This window comes from Somniosus microcephalus, chromosome 3 (assembly GCF_052327205.1).
Source record: "Somniosus microcephalus isolate GS21.2 chromosome 3, FLI_Smic_1.0, whole genome shotgun sequence".
NCBI classification, from domain to species: Eukaryota; Metazoa; Chordata; class Chondrichthyes; order Squaliformes; family Somniosidae; genus Somniosus; species Somniosus microcephalus.
Genome location: NC_140989.1, coordinates 370,282,040 through 370,303,724, shown reverse-complemented (window position 1 = coordinate 370,303,724; position 21,685 = coordinate 370,282,040). Strand labels below are relative to the sequence as shown.

General features: G+C 52.1%; 1 protein-coding gene across 1 annotated transcript in view; it reads left to right on the top strand.

Moving 5' to 3' along the window:
- The first annotated feature begins 2,527 nt into the window (after nt 1-2,527).
- Nucleotides 2,528-21,685, top strand: part of LOC147122435 (mitochondrial adenyl nucleotide antiporter SLC25A24-A-like) — a 72,203-nt gene continuing 53,045 nt past the window's right edge. The window contains exons 1-3 of the mRNA XM_085983593.1: nt 2,528-2,940; nt 13,724-13,844; nt 17,631-17,718. Coding sequence (XP_085839719.1) covers nt 2,779-2,940; nt 13,724-13,844; nt 17,631-17,718 — 371 coding nt within the window. The 5' untranslated portion in view covers nt 2,528-2,778. The remainder of the gene's footprint in view (nt 2,941-13,723; nt 13,845-17,630; nt 17,719-21,685) is intronic.

Genomic DNA, 21,685 nt, shown 5'->3' with positions numbered 1-21,685 from the left:
TGTTTATATCTTTTGAGGGTTTCATTGTATCTAGTACGTAGGTCCGGATTGTTTGGTTGCCGATGCTTTTGGTTTGATATTTTTCTCAGGTCTTTTCTGGCATTTTTGCATTCGTGGTCAAACCATTTCATATTTTTATTTTGTCTTTTGTGATGCTTCCTCTTCTGTTTCACGAGGTCGGCTTTTACAGCTGCCTCATGGAAGATCATATTTATATCCTCTATGGCCGTGTTTACACCATCTCTGGTGATCTCATATAGATTTTCTTTAAATTTTGAAATTTTACTTGTGAGATCAGGTGAATTTAGTGCTGTGATGAATTTATCTCCACTGTCTGGGGCCCATCTGTATGTCTGGTTTCTCTCTCTCTGTCTCTCTCTCTCTGTCTCTCTCTCTCGCTCTCTCTCTCTCTCTCTCTCTGTCCCTCTCTCTTTCTCTCTCTCTGTCCCGCCCACTCTCTCTGCATTTCCTGCCTCTCCCAGTATCCCAGTTCCTGGTTTTTCCCACAGTCTCTGTCTCTCTCTCTGTGTCACTCTCTCGCTCTCTCTCTCTGTCACTCTCTCTCTCTCTCTCTCTCTCTCTCTGTCCCGCCCACTCTCTCCATTTCCTGCCCATCCCAGTTCCTGGTTTTTCCCACAGTCTCTCTCAATTCAATTCAATTCAAATCGCTTTATTGGCATGACAAGTTACATCTTATGTTGCCAAAGCATCGGAAAACATTCATGTTTGTTCACAAAAATACAGATCTATCCGTACAGTGTATAAACAGACATATCCCTGAGTGTATAAATATATACTTTCATATAATTTATATATACTCTTTTCTTATATTTACTGGTTGTCCCTCTGTTTATGGCAAGCTGTAACATAGTGTGCCGCTAGTGTTATGCAATTTCTCCCTTCCCCTAGTAGGTATGGGAGTTTTTGGTTGTCATTCAAATTTCTGAATTCCGGGCATATTTTTGTGAATTTTGGGTAGAAATTCTCCCTTATGCCCTGATATTTTCTACAAGCTGTGAGGAAGTGCATCTCTGTCTCCACCACTCCCTGACTGCAGTGAGAGCATATCCTGTCCTCTCTTGGTAGCCGGGTCTGTCTGTGTCTACCTTTTTCGATCGCCAGGTTATGTTCACTAAGTCTGTACATTGTCAAAGTTTTTCTCAGTTTGCTATCCTTTACCATGGTCAGGTAATCAGCCATGTTGTATTGTCTGTTTAGGGCCAAGTAGCAATTGAGTTTGCTTTGGGTTTTTGTTGTTTCTGCCCAATATGACAGATATTTTTCCTTTTGCTTAGCGACGATTGTGTTGGGTCGAATTCTTTGTGTTACGCTGTCACTGTCCTGGGGCTGGTTATTGTTAGTAGTTACTTCACTGAGTCCCAGGACTAGTTGACTGAGGGTATTCTTCTTTATGGTCCTCTCTTGGCATTTCAGGGCTTCGTAATGATAGCATTGGGGGTTGCTCATTTCTAGGTGTTTCCAAAATTTGGTGGCTCTTTTTTGGATAGTGATTATTAATGGATATTGGCCTAGTTCTGCCCTGCATGCATTGTTTATGGTTTTCCTTTGAGTCCGGAGGATACTTTTACAGAATTCTGCATGTAGGATCTCAATTGGGTGTTTGTCCCATTTTGCAAATTCTTGTTGTGTTAGCGGTCCCCACACCTCACTGCCGTAGAGTGCAATTGGTTCAATTACTGATTTGAAAATTTTGAGCCAAATGCTAATTGGGATTTCTATTTGGATTGATCTTTTAATGGCATAGAAAGCCCTTCTTGCATTCTCTTTCAGAGCCAGTTCATTCACAGCCAGTTTGAAATTTCCCGTAGAACTGATTTTTAAGCCCAAGTATGTGTAGTTAGTGGTTTGTTCAATTTTGGTTGTTCCTAGTGTGAAATTTATTTTGGGTCCCTGATGTCTCTCTCCAATTCCAATTCCAATTCAAATGCTTTATTGGCATGAAAGTTTACAGAGAACCATATTGCCAAAGCTTACATAGCAAAAAGGTACAGTTTTCCAACATTCTGTAGGTGTCAATCGGTTTGACATTTGTTGGGTACATACAATATTACTTTTAACAATATTAATTTTAAACAGTCTTACTTTTAAACAGTCCTCAGGTTGTGACATGTTGTTACATATTTGGCCCCAAGGTATGGTCTGTCTCCTTCTCCCAGGACTAATCTCAATTTTGACAGGTCATCCAATTCCTTGAAATCTGGGGTTGTTTGGCTTAGCTTGTTGAATAATATGTTTCTTGATGTGTTGAATTTTTCGCATTTTAGGAGGAAATGCATTTCTGTTTCAACCTCGCCGGCCAGACATTGATCGCATATTCTATTCTCTCTAGGCTGCCAGGATTTCTTGTATCTGCCTTTTTCAATTTCCAGTTGGTGGTCGCTTAGTCTGTACCTGGTGAGGGTCTGTCTCTGTTTTGTGTCTCTGATGGTCGTGAGGTAGTCTGCCAGTTTATAATCTCTCTGTGTCACTCTCTCTGTCTCTCGCTCTCTCTCTCTCTGTCCCGCCCACTCTCTCTCCCTGCATTTCCTGCCCCTCCCGGTATCCCGGTTCCTGGTTTTTCACACAGTCTCTCTCCCTCTCCCACACTCTCTGTTTCCCACAGTCTCACTCTCTCTGTCCCTCTTTCTCTCTCTGTCCCGCCCACTCTCTCTGCATTTCCTGCCCCTCCCGGTATCCCGGTTCCTGGTTTTTCACACACTCTCTGTCCCTCTCCCACACTCTCTGTGTTCCTACAGTCTCTCTCTCCCGGACCCGGCGATGCCGCCTCTCCAGCCTCAGCCCGAGCCCGAGCCCGAGGCCTCCCGCTACGCCGAGCTGTTCCGCGGCCTGGACACCAACCGTGACGGCCGGGTGGATGTGTCCGAACTCCGGGCGGCGCTGCGGGCCCGCGGCCTCAAACTGGATCTCGAGGCCCGACAGGTAGGCCGGGGGGTGGGGGGACATAGCAACCGGGGGTGGGGCATAGTGCCGGGGGTCAGTGCCCTGGGTCGGTGCCCGGGGTGGAGGGTCAGTGTCCGGGGTCAGTGCCCCGGGGGGGAGGGTCAGTGCCTGGTGGTCAGTGCCTGGTGGTTGGTGTCCGGGGGTCAGTGCCCGGGGGCCAGTGCCCCGGTGGGGGGGGAGTTCGGTGCCCGGGGGTCGGTGCCCCGGGGTCAGTGCCCCGGGGGGAGGTTCAGTGCCCGGGGGTCAGTGCCCGGGGGGTAATCGGTGCCCGGGGGTCAGTGCCCGGGGGGGGTTCGGTGCCAGGGGTTCGGTGCCCTGGGGGGAGGGTCAGTGCCCGGGGGTCAGCGCCCTGGGGGGAGGGTCAGTGCCCGGGGGTCAGCGCCCCGAGGGGAGGGTCAGTGCCCGGGGGTCAGTGCCTGGGGTCAGTGCCCCGGGGGGGGGTTCGGTGCCCAGGGTTCAGTGCCTGGGGGGTCGGTGCCCGTGGTTCAGTGCCCTTGGGGGGGGGGGGGGGGGGGGGAGGGCCGATGCCCAGGGGTCAATGCCCCGGGGGGTGGTTCAGTGCCCGGGTTCGGTGCCCGGGGGTCAGTCCCCGGGGGGCGTTCAGTGTCCGGGGTCGGTGCCCAGCGTTCACTGCCCGGGGGGGGGGGGGGTTGGTGCCCGGGGTTCAGTGCCGGGGGAGGGGGGGTGCCTGGGAGTCAGTGCCCCGCGGGGGGGGGGGGTTCAGTGTCCGGGGTCAGTGCCCGGGGGGGAGGGTCAGTGCCCGGGGTCAGTGCCTGGTGGTTGGTGCCCGGGGGTCAGTGCCCGGGGGTCAGTGCCCCGGGGGGTGGGGGGGGAGTTCGGTGCCCGGTGGTCAGTGCCCCGGGGGGAGGGTCAGTGCCCGGGGGTCAGTGCCTGGGGTCGGTGCCCGGGGGTCAGTGCCCCGGGGGGGGTTCGGTGCCCAGGGTTCAGTGCCTGGGGGGTCGGTGCCCGTGGTTCAGTGCCCTGGGGGGGGGGGGAGGGCCGATGCCCAGGGGTCAATGCCCCGGGGGGTGGTTCAGTGTCCGGGTTCGGTGCCCGGGGGTCAGTCCCCGGGGGGGTTCAGTGTCCGGGGTCGGTGCCCAGCGTTCAGTGCCCTGTGGGGGGGGGGGGGGGGGTTGGTGCCCGGGGGTCAGTGCTCGGGGGTCAGTGCCCAGGGGGTTCGGTGGCCGAGGTTCAGTGCCGGGGGAGGGGAGGGTTCAGTGTCCGGGGTCGGTGCCCGGGGGGAGGTTCAGTGTCCGGGGTCGGTGCCCGGGGGTCAGTGCCCCGTTGGTGGGGGTCAGTGTCATGGGGTCAGTGCCTGGGGCGGGGGGGGTTCGGTGCCCAGGGTTCAGTGCCTGGGGGGTCGGTGCCCTGTGGGGGGAGGGCCGATGCCTGGGGGTCAATGCCCCAGGGGGTGGTTCAGTGCCCGGGGGTCAGTGCCCCGGGGGGGGGGGTGGTTCAGTGTCCGGGGTTGGTGCATGGGGGTCAGTGACCCGGGGGGGGGGGGTTCAGTGTCCGGGTTCGGTGCCCGGGGTTCAGTGCCCGGCGGGGGTTTCGGTGCCTGGGGTTCAGTGCCCGGGGGTCAGTGCCCCGGGGGGGGTTCAGTGTCCGGGGTCGGTGCCTGGGGGTCAGTGCCCGGGGGGGGGGGGGGTCAGTGCCCAGGGTTCGGTGCCCGGGGGTCAGTGCCCGGGGGTCGGCGCAGTCCGTGTTCCATGTAAACAGAGTGTGAGCGGGTTCAGTCCCTCTTCCCCGATTTGAGGAGCTGCTCCTCAGTCTCTCTGCGCTTCAGTTCCCCCACTCCTGGTCTTTGGGCACCTGGTGCGGGCGGAGGCCCTCCTGGTGGGGCTGCTCCTGGGCCAAGCCAAGCTGGTCCTTAACCAGTCCCGGGAGGGGTCGTTCGGCCTGACTGCCCACCTCTCCTCCGCGATTACATTCACTGCCGGGTGTCTTTGCAGAGGGAGCACATGGTGTCCATATCCTTTAATACCTTTGGTTAACAAAAAGCTATCAATCTCCAATTTAAAATGAACAATTGATCTAGCATCAATTGCCTTTTGCGCAAGTGATTTCCAAACTTCTACCACCCTTTGTGTGTAGGAGTGTTTCCTAATTTCACTCCTGAAAGGTCTGGCTCTAATTTTTAGACTATGGCCCCTAGTTCTAGACTCCCCAACCAGCGGAAATAGTTTCTCTCCATCCACCCTATCTGTTCCCCTTAATATCTTGAAAACTTCGATCAGATCACCCCTTAACCTTCTAAATTCCAGGGAATACAACCCTAATTTGTGTAATCTCTGCTCGTAATTTAACCCTTGATGTCCAGGTATCATTTTATTTTGATTTACTTTATGTTTCCTTTAATTTTTGTTTGTTAGTTTTATTGGTTGTGCCCCTTTATGCGAGCTCCTAATTGGTGATGGCGCCAGCTGTCAATGACCAAAATTAAAGCGAAGGCAGCAACCGGGCTCCGAGCTGCAGAGCCGGTCTCTCACGGGGCCGGGTCAGGGGGAGGCTCCGACTGCACTGTCCCCAGATAACCTGAGAGAGTGATTCCCATTCCCATTCCCGGCCCCGAGCAGCTTCACTGCGCGCACGCCAAGATCCCGCAGAGCAAGATCCCACATACAGCACTAACCGGGCACTGTGGATGGGGTCAGTACAGAGCTTCACCTGCCCTGGGTGTCATTGTTGGGACTGGGTAGCTGGAGCTTTACTCTACATCTAACCCGTGCTGTACTTGCATTAGCAGTAAAAGGGAATGATTCACTCTTGCCTGGTACTGTATGCGCTATTAAGTCATCTTTTTTGTTGCGAATGCTTCGTGCATTCAGATATCGTGCCTTTAGCTTTGACTTATTTCTCTTTTTCCCTGATGTCACCTCAGTCACTGATGCCCTATGACCTTTGTTACACTCTCTGGTCCTTCCTGACCCACTCTGCTTATTTTTACCCCAAACTCTACTCTGGCCTAGAGCCTTGCCATTTCTCTCGCTGCTTTTAAATTTACTCTTTCCTGAATCCTCCCACCCCCCCATCATTAGTTTAAAGTCCTGTGTACTGCCCTAGTTATTCGGTTTGCCAGGACACTGGTCCCAGCCCAGTTTAAGTGTCGCCCTTCCCAACGGAACAGTTCCCTCTTTCCCCAGTACTGGTGCCAGTGCCCCATGAATCAAAACGCCTTCCTCCCACACCATGCTTTGAGCCACGCATTTAACTCTGATCTGTTTGTCCCTATGCCAATTTGCGCGTGGCTCAGGTAACAATCCAGAGATTATTACCTTTGAGGTTCTGCTTTTTAATTTGGATCCTAGCTCCTCAAACTCCTTCAGCAGAACCTCATTCCTAATTCTACCTATGTCGTTGGTTCCTGCGTGGACCACGACAACTGGATCCTCCCCCTCCCGCTCCAAGTTCTTCTCCAGCCACGAGGAGATGTCTTTAACCCTGGCACCAGGCAGGCAAAACAACTTTCGGAACTCTCGGTCACGGCTGCAGAGAACAGTATCTCTCCCCCTATCTATACTGTCCCCTACAGCAACTAAATTCCCTTTCACTCCCCCCACTTGAATGGCCTCCTGCACCATGGTGCCATGGTCAGCCTGTTCATCCATCTTGCAGGTTTTTCCCTCATCCACACAGGCAGCAAGAACCTCATACCTGTTGGACAAGGGCAAAGGCTGAGGCTCCTCCAGCACTGCACCTGGGGTCCCCTTACCTGCCTGAGTTGCAGTCACACCCTCCTGTCCCTGACCACTAACCAGATGTATACCACTACCTCCTGGATCAAAGTGTCCAGGTAACTCGCCCCATCCCTCATGCACCTCAGACTCCAGCTCAAAAACTCTTAAGTTGAAGTTCCTCAAGATGCAGGCACTTACCGGAAATGTGGTTGTCCGGGATCACAATGTTCTCCACAAACTCCCACATGCTACAGTGGTGGCACACCGCCTGCACTGCCGTCCCTATATAGCCTAGTTTTATTTAATTAAATTTGTATTTAAGTAACTTAGTGTACAGTGTAGTTTCCTGACTACTTACTTGATCTAGATTAAGTTAAGGGTACTGAAATTAAATATCTACCTGTAACACAAACCACTACAAGTAGTGTAGGCAAAAAGCAACAACTCCTTCCCCCAATTCCTATTCTTTCCAAATTTCCAAAGCACTTTGTTAGAGTCCACTCCGTTTAATCTTGCTCTGTGCTCTGTAGAAAGGTTTACTTTTACACACTAGGAGCCTCACCCAATTTACAAGCGATGACTCAGCTCCCCTGCTCCTGGTGATTAGCGCCTATTCAAGACAACTATTTACAATCTATATTAATGACTTGGATGAAGGGACCGAGTGTAATGTAGCCAAATTTGCTGATGATACAAAGATAGGTGGGAAAGCAAATTGTGTGGAGGAAGCAAAGAATCTCCAAAGGGATATAGATAGGCTAAGGGCAGCACGGTGGCATAGTGGTTAGCACTGTTGCCTCACAGCGCCAGGGACCTGGGTTCAAATCCGGCCTCGGGTGACTGTATGTGTGGAGTTTGCACATTCTCCTCGTGTTTGCGTGGGTTTCCTCCCGGGTGCTCCGGTTTCCTCCCACAGTCCAAAGATGTGCGGGTTAGGTTGATTGGCCATGACAAAAATTGGCCCTTAGTGTTAGGGGGGGATTAAATACGTGGGGTTACGGGGATAGGGCTTGTGTGGGATGGCTGTCGGTGTAGGGACCGGGTGCTAGGGTTTGGATGATCAGCCATGATCTCGTTGAATGGCGGAGCAGGCTCGAAGGGCCAAATGGCCTACTCCTGCTCCTATCTTCTATGTTTCTATGTTTCTAAGTGAGTGGGCAAAAATCTGGCAAATGGAGTTTAATGTGGGAAAATGCAAGGTAGGAATAAAAAAGCAAATTATTATTTAAATGAGGAGAGATTACAAAATGCCGAGGTACAGAGGCATCTGGGGGTCCTTGTACATGAATCACAAAAGGTTAGCATGCAGGTACAGCAATTAATTAGGAAGGCAAATGGAATGTTGGCCTTTATTGCAAAGGGAATGGATTATAAAAGTACAGTTTTGGTCTCCTTATTTAAGGAAGGATATATTTGCATAGGAGGCAGTTCAGGGAAGGTTCACGAGGTTGATTCCGGAGATGGAGGGGTTGTGTTATGAAGAAAGGTTGGGCCGATATTCATTGGAGTTTAGAAGAATGAGAGGGGATCTTATTGAAACATATAAGATTCTGAAGGGGCTTGACAGGGTAGATGCAGAGAGGATGTTTCCCCTCGTGGGGGAATCTAGAACTAGGGGGCATAATTTCAGAATAAGGGAGCACCCTTTTAAATCAGAAATGAGGAGGAATTTCTTCTCAGAGGGTTGTGAATCTTTGGAATTCTCTTCCCCGGAGAGCTGTGGAGGCTGGGTCATTGAATATATTTAAGGTGGAGATTGACAGATTTTTGAACGATAAGGGAGTGAAGGGTTATGAGGAGCGGGTAGGGAAGTGGAGATGAGGCTAAGATTAGATCAGCCATGATCTCATTGAATGGCGGAGCAGGCTCGAGGGGCCAAATGACCTACTCCTGCTCTTATGTCTTATATTATGTTCTTACAAGCACTGCCACCTGACTGACAGTTAACTGCCACTGGCAGTCAGCTTGTTAACTACAGCTTTTAAAGTTTTAACGTTCTAGGTTAAAATCAAAATCTTAAACTAAATTTCAATTTTTGCAGCTTCTACTTACCCAATATTTCCCAGAAATTCCCACTCTTTCCAAATTCCCAGAGCACTCTATTCAAGTCCACTCCGTTTAATCACACTCTGTGCAGACCGCTTATATTTTGGTAGAAAGAATGAAGAGAGCAAATATAAGCTAAAGGGTACAATCCTAAAGTGGGTACATGAACAGAGAGACCTGGGGGTGTGTGTGCACCAATCGTTGAAGGTGGCAGGGCGGGTTGAGAAAGCGGTTAAAAAAGCTTACGGGATCCTGGGCTTCATGTATAGAGTACAAAAGCATTGAAATTATGATGAACCTGTAAAAAACACTGGTTCGGCCTCAACTGGAGTATTGTGTCCAATTCTGGGCACCGCACTTTAGGAAGGATGTGAAGGCCTTAGAGAGGGTGCAGAAAAGATTTACAAGAATGATTCCAGGGATGAGGGACTTCAGTTACGGGGATAGGCTGGAGAAGCTGGGGTTGTTCTCCTTAGAGCAGAGAAGGTTGAGAGGAGATTTGATAGAGGTGTTCAAAATCAGGAGGGACCTGGACAGAGTAGATAGAGAGAAACTGTTCCCATTGGCAGAAGGGTCGCGAACCAGAGGACACAGATTTAAGGTGATTGGCAGAAGAACCAAAGGCGACAAGAGGAAAAACATTTTACGCAGCGAGTGGTTATGATCTGGAATGCCTGCCTGAATGAGTCTGCCTCCACCACCCTATCATGGCTTTCAAAAGGGAGTTGGATAAGTACCTGAAGAAAAAAAGTTTGCAGGGCTCCGGGGAAGGACGGGGGACTGGGACTAGCTGAAGCGCTCTTGCAAAGAACCAGCACGGGCTCGAATGGCCAAATGGCCGCCTTCCGTGCTGTAACCATTCTATGATCTAGGCCCCTCATAATTTTATGCACCTCAGTTAAATCTCCCCTCAGCCTCCTCTGTTTCAAAGAAAACAACCCCAGCCTATCCAATCTTTCCTCATAGTTAAAATTCTCCAGTCCTGGCAACATCCTCGTAAATCTCCTCTGTACCCTCTCTAGTGCAATCACATCCTTCCTGTAATGTGGTGACCAGAACTGCACGCAGTATTCTAGCTGAGGCCTAACTAGTGTTTTATACAGTTCAAGCATAACCCCCCTGCTCTTGTATTCTATGCCTCGGTTAATAAAGGCAAGTATCCCGTATGCCTTCTTAACCACCTTATCTACCTGCCCTGCTACCCTCAGGAATCTGTGGACATGCACTGCAAGGTCCCTCTGTTCCTCTACACTTCTTAGTATCCTATTTATTGTGTATTCCCTTGCCCTGTTAGCCCTCCCCAAATGCATTACCTCACACTTCTCCAGATTGAATTCCATTTGCCACTTTCCTGCCCACCTGACCAGTCCACTGATATCTTCCTGCAGTCTACAGCTTTCTTCCTCAGTATCAACCGCATGGCCAATTCTTGTATCATCTGCAAACTTCTTACTCATGCCCCCTACATTGAAGTATAAATCGTTGGTGTATACCACAAAAAGCAAGGATCCTAGTACTAGTACTGAGCCCTGCGGAACCGTACTTTGCTTCCAGCCACTGAGCCAATTTTGGGTCCAACATGCCACTTTCCCTTGGATCCCGTGAGCTTTGACTTTTCTGACCAGTCTGCCATGAGGGACCTTGTCAAAAGCCTTGCTAAAATCCATGTAGACTACATCAAATACACTACCCTCATTGACCTTCCTTGTTACCTCCTCAAAAAATTCAATCAAGATAATTGGCATAAGAACCAGAGGGGAGATGAGGAGACATTGTTTACACTGCAAACATAAGACATAAGAGCAGGAGTCGGTCATTCGGCCCCTCGAGCCTGCTCCGCCATTCAATTAGATCATGGCTGATCTGATCTTGGCCTCAACTCCACTTCCCTGCCCACTCCCCATAACCCTCGACTCCCTTATCGTTCAAAAATCTGTCTATCTCCACCTTAAATATATTCAATGACCCAGCCTCCACAGCTTCCTGGGGAAGAGAATTCCAAAGATTCTCGACCCTTTGAGAGAAGAAATTCCTCCTCGTTTTCGTTTTAAATGGGTGCTCCCTTATTCTGAAATATGCCCCCTAGTTCTAGATTCCCCCACGAGGGGAAACATCCTCTCTGCATCTACCCTGTCAAGCCCCTTCAGAATCTTATATGTTTCAATAAGATCCCCTCTCATTCTTCTAAACTCCAATGAGGATAGGCCGAACCTGCTCAACCTTTCCTCATAAGACAACCCCCTCATCTCCGGAATCAACCTCGTGAACCTTCCCTGAACTGCCTCCAATGCAAGTATATCCTTCCTTAAATAAGGAGACCAAAACCGTACGCAGTACTCCAGGTGTGGTCTCACCAACGCCCTGTACAGTTGTAACAGGACTTCCCTAATTTTATACTCCATTCCCTTTGCAATAAAGGCCAACATTCCATTTGCCTTCCTAATTACAGGAAACTTTGGTTTATCCGGAGGTTGTATGTCCGGAAACCTCGATCTACCGGCAGAAATCAGGAGCCATTTTGTTAGGTTTTTTTTTCTCGTGGCTTTTTTTTCAACAGTCAGGCTCTGCAAAGTCTCTCTGAAGCTGTTGCTAAGCTACAGAGACGCTTCCAAGGTACGGCCGACTGTTTAGAAGCTGTTGCTAAGCAACAGTGTTTGTTGCCAGCTACGGAGCTGCAAACCTCCGTATGCTTCAACATTAACGCTGGTATGTCCGGCAGTTTTGATAGATCGGCAACAGCTCGGTCCCGTCGGTGCCGGATATCACAAAGTTTCCTGTACTTGCTGTACCTGCATGCTAACTTTTTGTGATTCATGTACAAGGACCCCCAGATACACCTCTACCTCAGCATTTTGTAATCTCTCCCCATTTAAATAATAATATGCTTTTTTATTTTTCCTACTAAAGTGGATAACCTTGCATTTTCCCACATTATACTCCATTTGCCAGATTTTTGCCCACTCGCTTAGCCTATCTCTATCCCTTTGGAGATTCTTTGCTTCCTCCACACAATTTGCTTTCCCACCTATCTTTGTATCATCAGCAAATTTGGCTACATTACACTCGGTCCCTTCATCCAAGTCATTAATATAGATTGTAAATAGTCGAGGCCCCAGCACTGATCCCTGTGGCACCCCACTAGTTACCGTTTGCCAACCTGAAAATGACCCATTTATCCCGACTCTCTGTTAGTTAGCCAATCCTCTATCCATGCTAATATATTACCCCCAACCCCGTGAGCTCTTGTGCAGTAACCTTTTATGTGGCACCTTATCGAATGCCTTCTCGAAATCCAAATACACCACATTCACTGGTTCTCCTTTATCCAACCTGCTCGTTACATCCTCAAAGAACTCCAGCAAATTTGTCAAACATGATTTCCCTTTCATAAAACCATGCTGACTCTGCTTGACTATATTATGATTTTCTAAATGTCCTGTTATCACTTCCTTAATGATGGACTCCAGCATTTTCCCAATGACAGATGTTAGGCTAACTGGTCGATAGTTGCCTGCTTTCTGTCTCCCTCCTTTCTTAAATAGGGGCGTTACATTTGCGGTTTTCCAGTCCGCTGGAACCTTTCCAGAATCCAGGGAATTTTGGTAGACTACAACCAACGCATCCACTATCTCTGCAACCACCTCGCTTAAGACCTTAGGATGCAGGCCATCGGGTCCAGGGGACTTGTCCACCTTTAGTTCCATTAGTTTGCCGAGTACTTTCTCTCTAGTGATAGTGATTGTTTTAAGTCCCCCCCCCCCCACCCCAATAGCCCCTTGATTATCCATTATTGGGATGCTTTTAGTGTCTTCTACCGTGAAGACCGATACAAAATATTTGTTCAAAGTCTCTGCCATTTCCCTGTTTCCCATGATTAATTCCCCAGACTCATCCTCTAGGGGACCAATGTTTACTTTAGCAACTCTCTTCCTTTTTATATACCTGTAGAAGCTCTTACTGTCTGTTTTTATATTTTTTCCTAGCTTACTCTCATAAGCTATCTTCTTATCATTTTTTTAGTCGTCCTTTGCTGCTTTTTGAAAATTGCCCCAATCCTCTGGCCTTCCAGTACTCTTCGCAATATTGTATGCCTTTGTTTTCAATTTGATACCATCCTTTACTTAGTTAGTTAGCCACGGATGGTTCACCCTTCTCTTGGAGTCTTTCTGAAATTTATCTTTGCTGTGAGTTATGAAATATCTCTTTAAATGTTTACCACTGCTTTTCTACAGTCTTACCCTGTAATATATTTTCCCAGTCCACTTTAACCAAGTCTGCCTTTATACCTTTATAATTACCTTTATTTAAGTTCAGGACACTAGTTTGAGACCTAGCTTTCTCACTCTCAGACTGACTTTGAAATTCTACCATGCTATGATCACTCTTCCGAAGAGGATCCTTCGAGATCATTAATTAATCCAGCCTCGTTACACATTACCAGATCTAAAATAGTCTGCTCCCTGGTTGGTTCCACAACGTATTATTCCAAGAAACCATCCTGAATACATTCAGAACTCTTCCTCAAGTCTACCTTTACCAATTTGGTTTGTCCAATCAATATGAAGAATAAAATCTCCCATGATTTCTTACAAGTTGTTGTGATCTGGAATGCGCTGCCTGAAAGGGCGGTGGAAGCAGATTTAATAGTAACTTTCAAAAGGGAATTGGGTAAATATTTGAAGGAAAAAATTGCAGGGCCGTGGGGAAAGGGCAGAGGGAGTGGGACTAATTGGAAACTCTTTCAAAGAACCAGCACAGGCACGATGGGCCGAATGGCCTCCTTGTGTGCTGTAATATTCTATGATGTACCGTCGATCTGTACAAATGCCAGTGAACAGATGATAGTCCTATATTGTACTGTACATCAAAGATTGAGTCAATTCCATTGCCAGTTATCATTTAAAAAGAAAGAACTCAGATTTCCATCGCACCTTTCACCACCTCAGGGTGTCCCAAAGTGATTTACAGCCAATTAAGTACTTGTGAAGTGTAGTCACTGTTGTAATGTTACTGTTTACAAAATTTTGCTTCTAAAACAGAAAATATTTCGCTCCGGGGACAGTGACGAGCAGCTGAACTTCGAAGAGTTTACCAATTACCTACGAAACCATGAGAAGAAACTTAAACTGGCCTTCAAGAGTTTGGATAAAAATAATGATGGTCAGTATCACCGAATCTCACTGCAAATGGAGAAAACCCATGCAGCTAATGCTGTTATACGCGCTCGGACAATGCGGGTACGTGCAGGGAATAGGAGTACGCAAAACATCTGTACTCTGTGTGTCGCGGGCTGCACTCTCGGTCCTGCGCAGTGTGTCGCGGGCTGCACTCTCGGTCCTGCGCAGTGTGTCGCGGGCTGCGCTCTCGGTCCTGCGCAGTGTGTCGCGGGCTGCGCTCTCGGTCCTGCGCAGTGTGTCGCGGGCTGCGCTCTCGGTCCTGCGCAGTGTGTCGCGGGCTGCACTCTCGGTCCTGCGCAGTGTGTCGCGGGCTGCACTCTCGGTCCTGCGCAGTGTGCCGCGGGCTGCACTCTCGGTCCTGCGCAGTGTGTCGGGGGCTGTACTCTCGGTCCTGCGCAGTGTGTACTCTCACTCCTGCGCAGTGTGTCGCGGGCTGTACTCTCGGTCCTGCGCAGTGTGTCGCGGGCTGTACTCTCGGTCCTGCGCAGTGTGTCGCGGCTGTACTCTCGGTCCTGCGCAGTGTGTCGCGGGCTGTACTCTCGGTCCTGCGCAGTGTGTCGCGGGCTGTACTCTCGGTCCTTCTCAGTGTTTCGCGGGCTGTACTCTCGGTCCTGCGCAGTGTGTCGCGGGCTGCACTCCCAGTCCTGCGCAGTGTGTCGCGGGCTGTACTCTCGGTCCTGCGCAGTGTGTCACACTCTGTACTCTCGGTCCTGCGCAGTGTGTCACGGGCTGTACTCTCGGTCCTGCGCAGTGTCTCGCGGGCTGTACTCTCAGTGCTGCGCAGTGTGTCGCAGGCTGTACTCTCAGTCCTGCGCAGTGTGTCGCGGGCTGTACTCTCGGTCCTGCGCAGTGTTTCGCGGGCTGTACTCTCGGTCCCGCGCAGTGTGTCGCGGGCTGTACTCTCGGTCCTGCGCAGTGTGTCGCACGCTGTACTCTCGGTCTTGCGCAGTGTGTCACACTCTGTACTCTCGGTCCTGCGCAGTGTGTCACGGGCTGTACTCTCGGTCCTGCGCAGTGTGTCGCGGGCTGTACTCTCAGTCCTGCGCAGTGTGTCGCGGGCTGTACTCTCAGTCCTGCGCAGTGTGTCGCGGGCTGTACTCTCAGTCCTGCGCAGTGTGTCGCGGGCTGTACTCTCTGTCCTGCGCAGTGTGTCGCGGGCTGTACTCTCGGTCCCGCGCAGTGTGTCGCGGGCTGTACTCTCGGTCCCGCGCAGTGTGTCGCGGGCTGTACTCTCGGTCCCGCGCAGTGTGTCGCGGGCTGTACTCTCGGTCCCGCGCAGTGTGTCGCGGGCTGTACTCTCGGTCCCGCGCAGTGTGTCGCGGGCTGTACTCTCGGTCCCGCGCAGTGTGTCGCGGGCTGTACTCTCGGTCCCGCGCAGTGTGTCGCGGGCTGTACTCTCGGTCCCGCGCAGTGTGTCGCGGGCTGTACTCTCGGTCCCGCGCAGTGTGTCGCGGGCTGTACTCTCGGTCCCGCGCAGTGTGTCGCGGGCTGTACTCTCGGTCCCGCGCAGTGTGTCGCGGGCTGTACTCTCGGTCCCGCGCAGTGTGTCGCGGGCTGTACTCTCGGTCCCGCGCAGTGTGTCGCGGGCTGTACTCTCGGTCCCGCGCAGTGTGTCGCGGGCTGTACTCGGTCCTGCGCAGTGTGTCGCGGGCTGTACGCTCGGTCCTGCGCAGTGTGTCGCGGGCTGTACTCTCGGTCCTGCGCAGTGTGTCGCGGGCTGCACTCTCGGTCCTGCGCAGTGTGTCGCGGGCTGCACTCTCGGTCCTGCGCAGTGTGTCGCGGGCTGCACTCTCGGTCCTGCGCAGTGTGTCGCGGGCTGCACTCTCGGTCCTGAGCATTGTGTCGGGGGCTGCACTCTCGGTCCTGCGCAGTGTGTCGCGGGCTGCACTCTCGGTCCTGCGCAGTGTGTCGCGGGCTGCACTCTCGGTCCTGCGCAGTGTGTCGCGGGCTGCACTCTCGGTCCTGCGCAGTGTGTCGCGGGCTGCACTCTCGGTCCTGCGCAGTGTGTCGCGGGCTGCACTCTCGGTCCTGCGCAGTGTGTCGCGGGCTGCACTCTCGGTCCTGCGCAGTGTGTCGCGGGCTGCACTCTCGGTCCTGCGCAGTGTGTCGCGGGCTGCACTCTCGGTCCTGCGCAGTGTGTCGCGGGCTGCACTCTCGGTCCTGCGCATTGTGTCGCGGACTGCACTCTCGGTCCTGCGCAGTGTGTCGCGGGCTGCACTCTCGGTCGTGTGTCCTGGGCTGTACTCAGTCCTGCGCAGTGTGTCGGGGGCTGTACTCTCGGTCCTGCGCAGTGTGTCGGGGGCTGTACTCTCGGTCCTGCGCAGTGTGTCGTGGGCTATACTCTCGGTCCTGCGCAGTGTGTCGCGGCCTGTACTCTCGGTCCTGCGCATTGTGTCGCGGGCTGTACTCTCGGTCCTGCGCAGTGTGTCGCGGGCTGTATTCTCGGTCCTGCGCAGTGTGTCGCGGGCTGTACTCTCGGTCCTGCGCAGTGTGTCCCGGGCTGTACTCTCGGTCCTGCGCAGTGTGTCTTGGGCTGTACTCTCAGTCCTGCGCAGTGTGTCGCGGGCTGTACTCTCTGTCCTGCGCAGTGCGTCGCGGGCTGTACTCTCGGTCCTGCGCAGTGTTTCGCGGGCTGTACTCTCGGTATTGCGCAGTGTGTCGCACGCTGTACTCCCGGTCCTGCGCAGTGTGTCACGGGCTGTACTCTCGGTCCTGTGCAGTGTGTCACAGAATCACAGAAACCCCACAGTGCAGATAGAGGCCATTTCGGCCCATTGAGCCTGCACCGACACATATCCCACCCGATCCCCGTAACCCCTACACCAACACATATCCCGCCCTATCCCCGTAACCCCACGTATTTAATCCCCCTAACACTAAGGGTCAATTTATCATAGCCAATCATGCTAACCCGCACATCTTTGGACTGTGGGACGAAACCGGAGCACCCGGAGGAAACCCACGCAAACACGGGGAGAATGTGCAAACTCCACACAGACAGTCACCCGAGGCCGGATTCGAACCCGGGTCCCTGGCGCTGTGAGGCAACAGTGCTAACCACTATGCCACCGTGTCGCGGGCTGTACTCTCAGTCCTGCGCTGTATGTCGCGGGCTGTACTCTCTGTCCTGCGCAGTGTGTACTCTCACTCCTGCGCAGTGTGTCGCGGGCTGTACTCCCAGTCCTGCGCAGTGTGTCACACTCTGTACTCTCGGTCCTGCGCAGTGTGTCACGGGCTGTACTCTCGGTCCTGCGCAGTGTGTCGCGGGCTGTACTCTCAGTCCTGCGCAGTGTGTCACGGGCTGTACTCTCAGTCCTGCGCAGTGTGTCGCGGGCTGTACTCTCGGTCCTGCGCAGTGTTTCGCGGGCTGTACTCTCGGTCCTGCGCAGTGTTTCGCGGGCTGTACTCTCGGTCCTGCGCAGTGTTTCGCGGGCTGTACTCTCGGTCCCGCGCAGTGTGTCGCGGGCTGTACTCTCGGTCCCGCGCAGTGTGTCGCGGGCTGTACTCTCGGTCCTGCGCAGTGTGTCGCGGGCTGTACTCTCGGTCCTGCGCAGTGTGTCGGGGGCTGTACTCTCCTGCGCAGTGTGTCGCGGGCTGTACTCTCGGTCCTGCGCAGTGTGTCACGGGCTGTACTCTCGGTCCTGCGCAGTGTGTCACGGGCTGTACTCTCGGTCCTGCGCAGTGTGTCACGGGCTGTACTCTCAGTCCTGCGCAGTGTAATTAAGAAGTTACTGCTCAGATATTTTACTGAAATACTGTTTAATTTTAGGGAAGATTGATGTTGCTGAAATTGTCGAATCTCTTAAATCGTTGGGAATGAACATCGATCTTCAGAAAGCAGAAAAGATTCTTCAGAGGTGATCTAATATGGTGAAGTTTCTCACAGTTATTATGTAGAATAGCCCAGAATTTATAAATGGAGACATAAAATGTGTTACAAAATATGTTTGTGGATAGAAAGTGTGTGTAATACTCAAGAAGCAGCGATAGTTTAAAAAAAAAATTCTCAGGCTGTGGGCGTCGCTGGTAAGGCCAGCATTGATTGCCCGTGCCTAATTGCCCATGAGAAACCTACTTGAATCCATCTGAGTGGCTTGTTAGGCCATTTCACAGGGCAGTTACGAGTTAATCACATTGCTGTGGGTCACATATAGGCCAGGAAATGTCTTTCCCTAAAGTGAACCAGATGGGTTTTTACGACAATTCCGTAGTTTCATGGGCATCATTACTGATATTAGCTTTTTATTCCAGATTTATTTAATTAACTGAATTTAAATCCCCGGCTGCCGTGGTGGGATTTGAACTTATGGGCTCGATTTTCATTGAGCCGTGGAGTCGGGCTTGGAGGCGTGCGGGGGGTTAAAATCGCAAAAGCTGGCGGGTAGGACCCCCCCCCCCCCCCCCGGCCTGGTTCCCGACTCCGAGCAATTTTAACCCAGGCGTGCCTGATGGTCCCGACTCCGTCCCACATCCAACAGGCGGGACTGGTCTTTAAGGCCCTTAATTACCAATAAATGGCCTCTATAATCCTATTTTAACAGGCCCTTGCAAATTTAACCCTTTTCCCACGTAAAACACGCCTGGTGGGAATCACGAATGTGAAACCTGGCGGGAGCACTAATGGATTGCTGACTATCAACTGCAGGTCAACCAATAAAGAGATTTGATCAGCCATCATTTGCAGGTGGCAGGACTTTGTTGTCTCAGGCCTGGGGCAACTTTTACAAGGCTTAACCACACCTGTGGAAGGTTGGAGCCTCACACCCATCTCCAGTGTGGCCTCCTGGGAAACCCCGCTCGCCACCTTCACTCAGCGCTTTCTCAACGGAGGCATATACCAGAAGCATGGGAGCCATTTATTTCCTTACCATCTGGGCATTAGAGGAGCTCGAGCACCAGCCGCGGCACCAGCAGAACCAGGAACAACAGCAGCAGCAGGAGCGCCAGGCTGCTGCTCATCCACCTGAGGCTGCACAGGCCAGAAGGGTCCAGCACCTGGAAGCCCGTCGGCGCAGGAGATACCCCCCAAACAGGGTCTACAGACGCAGGGTCACCTATCTCAACATGTCTGAGCAGCAGTGCCAAAGGCGGCTCCGACTTTCGCGAGAGGTAGTGACTGACATCTGCGCAATGCTACAGCAAGACCTGCTGCCCAGAGGACCAGGTGGACAAGCATTACCAGTGGCTGTCAAAGTCACCATCGCACTCAACTTTTTTGCCTCAGGCTCATTCCAGGGATCAGCAACAGACATCAGCGGCATCTCCCAGGCGGCCGCACACACTTGCATCACGCAGGTAACCGATGCCCTCTTTGCCCTCGCGCACAATCACATCCATTTCACCAAGGATCGAGCAAGTATCACGGCGCCAGCGGTTGGATTAGCTCATCTGGCAGGCTTTCCAAGGGTGCAGGGCATCGTTGACTGCACACATGTGGCCCTTAGGGCACCCCATCGCAATCCAGGTATTTTTGTCAACCGCAAGGGCTTCCACTCCCTTAATGTTCAGCTGATGTGTGACCACAAGAAGGAAATTTTGCATGTTTGTGCCAAGTACCCTGGAAGTTGCCATGACTCCTTCATACTGTGCCAGTCTAGTGTGCCTCCGCTATTCAGTCCGCCAGACCAACTTAACGGATGGCTACTTGGAGACAAGGGCTATCCCCTGAGGACGTGGCTAATGACGAAGCTGAGGAGCGCTACAACTCCAGCCACATTTCCACCAGATCCATTATCGAGCAAACCATCAGTTTGCTGAAGATGCGCTTCAGATGCCTGGATAGATCCGGTGGAGCCCTGCAGTACTCAGCAGCCAGGGTCTCCAGAATCGTCGTGGTTTGCTGTGCACTTCACAACATGGCACAGCGTTGTGGCTAGCAGATTCCTGAGGACCAAGTGGCTCCTCACATATCCTCCTCAGATGAGGAGGAGGAGGAGGGCGAAAACGAACATCCTGCAGAGGCCCATCAACCAGCAGCAGCATTACGCGAGAACATTGCTGCCCGGGATGCAAGGAACGTACTCATCCTGGCCAGATTTGCTTAGCCTAGTCAATCAAACACTTTTGCCTCGCAGCTTCTTACCAGAGCATTGACAATGTGCAAGAACCAGAGGATTCCGAGCACTCTGACCACCATACTGACAGTTGCAAGTATTCCTAAGGCCTCAATGTGGAAGTCCCAATAGCGAAATGACAGACGCCACAACTGCAACATTTGCCATCAGAATTTTTATGCACAATTACGACGTGATGGCATTTTTACACTAAACATAACATTCCACCCAAGTGACTACCCTTGTGACTATTTGTGCTTTATCTTCCTCTTACGCGTGCTCCTACGTAGTGCTTCCCCTGTGGCTTCAGCAGATGTGGAGGCCCCTTGCTCACTTACCTGCTGCTCCTGTCTCGACACCTTTGGCGGGCGTCCTCTGGGGTTGCGAGCCTGTGAGGGTTCGCCAACAGTCTGCTGCTCCTGCGGCTGTGCAGGAGTTGAGACGCCTATCTCACTTGGGGGTGTGGACTCCGGTGGGGCTCTGACCGAGGGCTCTGCAGTGGCACGGAAGTGTGAGCGCTTGGAGAGGAACCCTCACTTCCTTGAGGTCTGCCACCAACCTCCCTCTCATGGGTCAGGTCCCCCTCAGCGCCTGCAAGTTGCTGGAGAGCACCTTGCTGCACATCAGGGGGGCCATGGGGACCCATATCTGCAGTGGCAGTTCTACTCAGAAGGACTTCCATGAAGGTCTGGTTTCTCTGTTCAATAGATGCCCATCGCTCCTCAAGAGATGTCATTCTATTCTGAACAATGACCATGTTTTCCATACCCTGGTGACTAAGCTCCTCCATGGCCGTAGCCCTTCTCTCCTCTACTGTAGCCACCCTCTCCTGTACGGTAGCCAGCCTTACCACGGAGGTAGCAAGCGTTTCCACGGAGGTAGCCATCCTTGCCGTGGTGATGCGTTCATGTGCCAATGACTCCACAAAGGCTCTGTTCATGGTCGCTATGGACTCCTCCATTCGCTCCACACTCGCAGCGACCCCAGAGACTCCTGCATCTGTGCCTGGAGTTCCATCACCTCTGATCTTATGGATGGACCCAGAGGCAGAGGGTCGACATGCTGCTGAGCCGAGCTGGCAGAGTCCTGCGCCCTCCAACTAGGAATCTCCACTGTTGTCCCTGTCTCCACAATCTGCTGATGCTCACTTGTGAGCTGTGATACACCAGGTGACAACACTACTCTATGTCCCGAAGGTCCCACCGAGGTGTGAGTGTCTGCGCTGGTGCTGGGTGCGCTGAATTCTGGTGACGCTGCGCCCTCAGAGGTTGCAGCTTCCTCTGAGGAGTCTGGCTGCTCAGCCTCTTCTTCCTGGCTAGGGGGGATGGATGCTTGCGATGGTCCTGTGGTGGAGTAAAGGAAAGAGTCAGAGATGTGATGCAAAGGTTACATGCACATAGCTTTTTGCAGATGCTCATAAGTGCGTCTGTTAGAGCTTCACAATCATTATCAGCGACTCATGCAATGTCAAAGAGAGAGATGGGAAACTTTTCTGTCACTAGCTTGCTGTGTTGCACCCGTCTGTCCGTCCCCCACGCACGAATCATCCTCAATGCCCATGATTTCCAGGACGGCCTCCTCCCAGGGGGTCAGGTGAGCTATTGAGGCTGTCCCTCCTCCTGTCCTGGCTCGCTCTCGGTGTGAGCTCTCATTTCCTGCAATGAGGGAGACAAGTGGAGGTTGAGTGAAAATGAAGGAGTGACTGTAGAGATTGCATAGCATAGATACTCCCTGTGTGTTGTCAGTTGTGTTCAAAGCATCAGAGTGATAG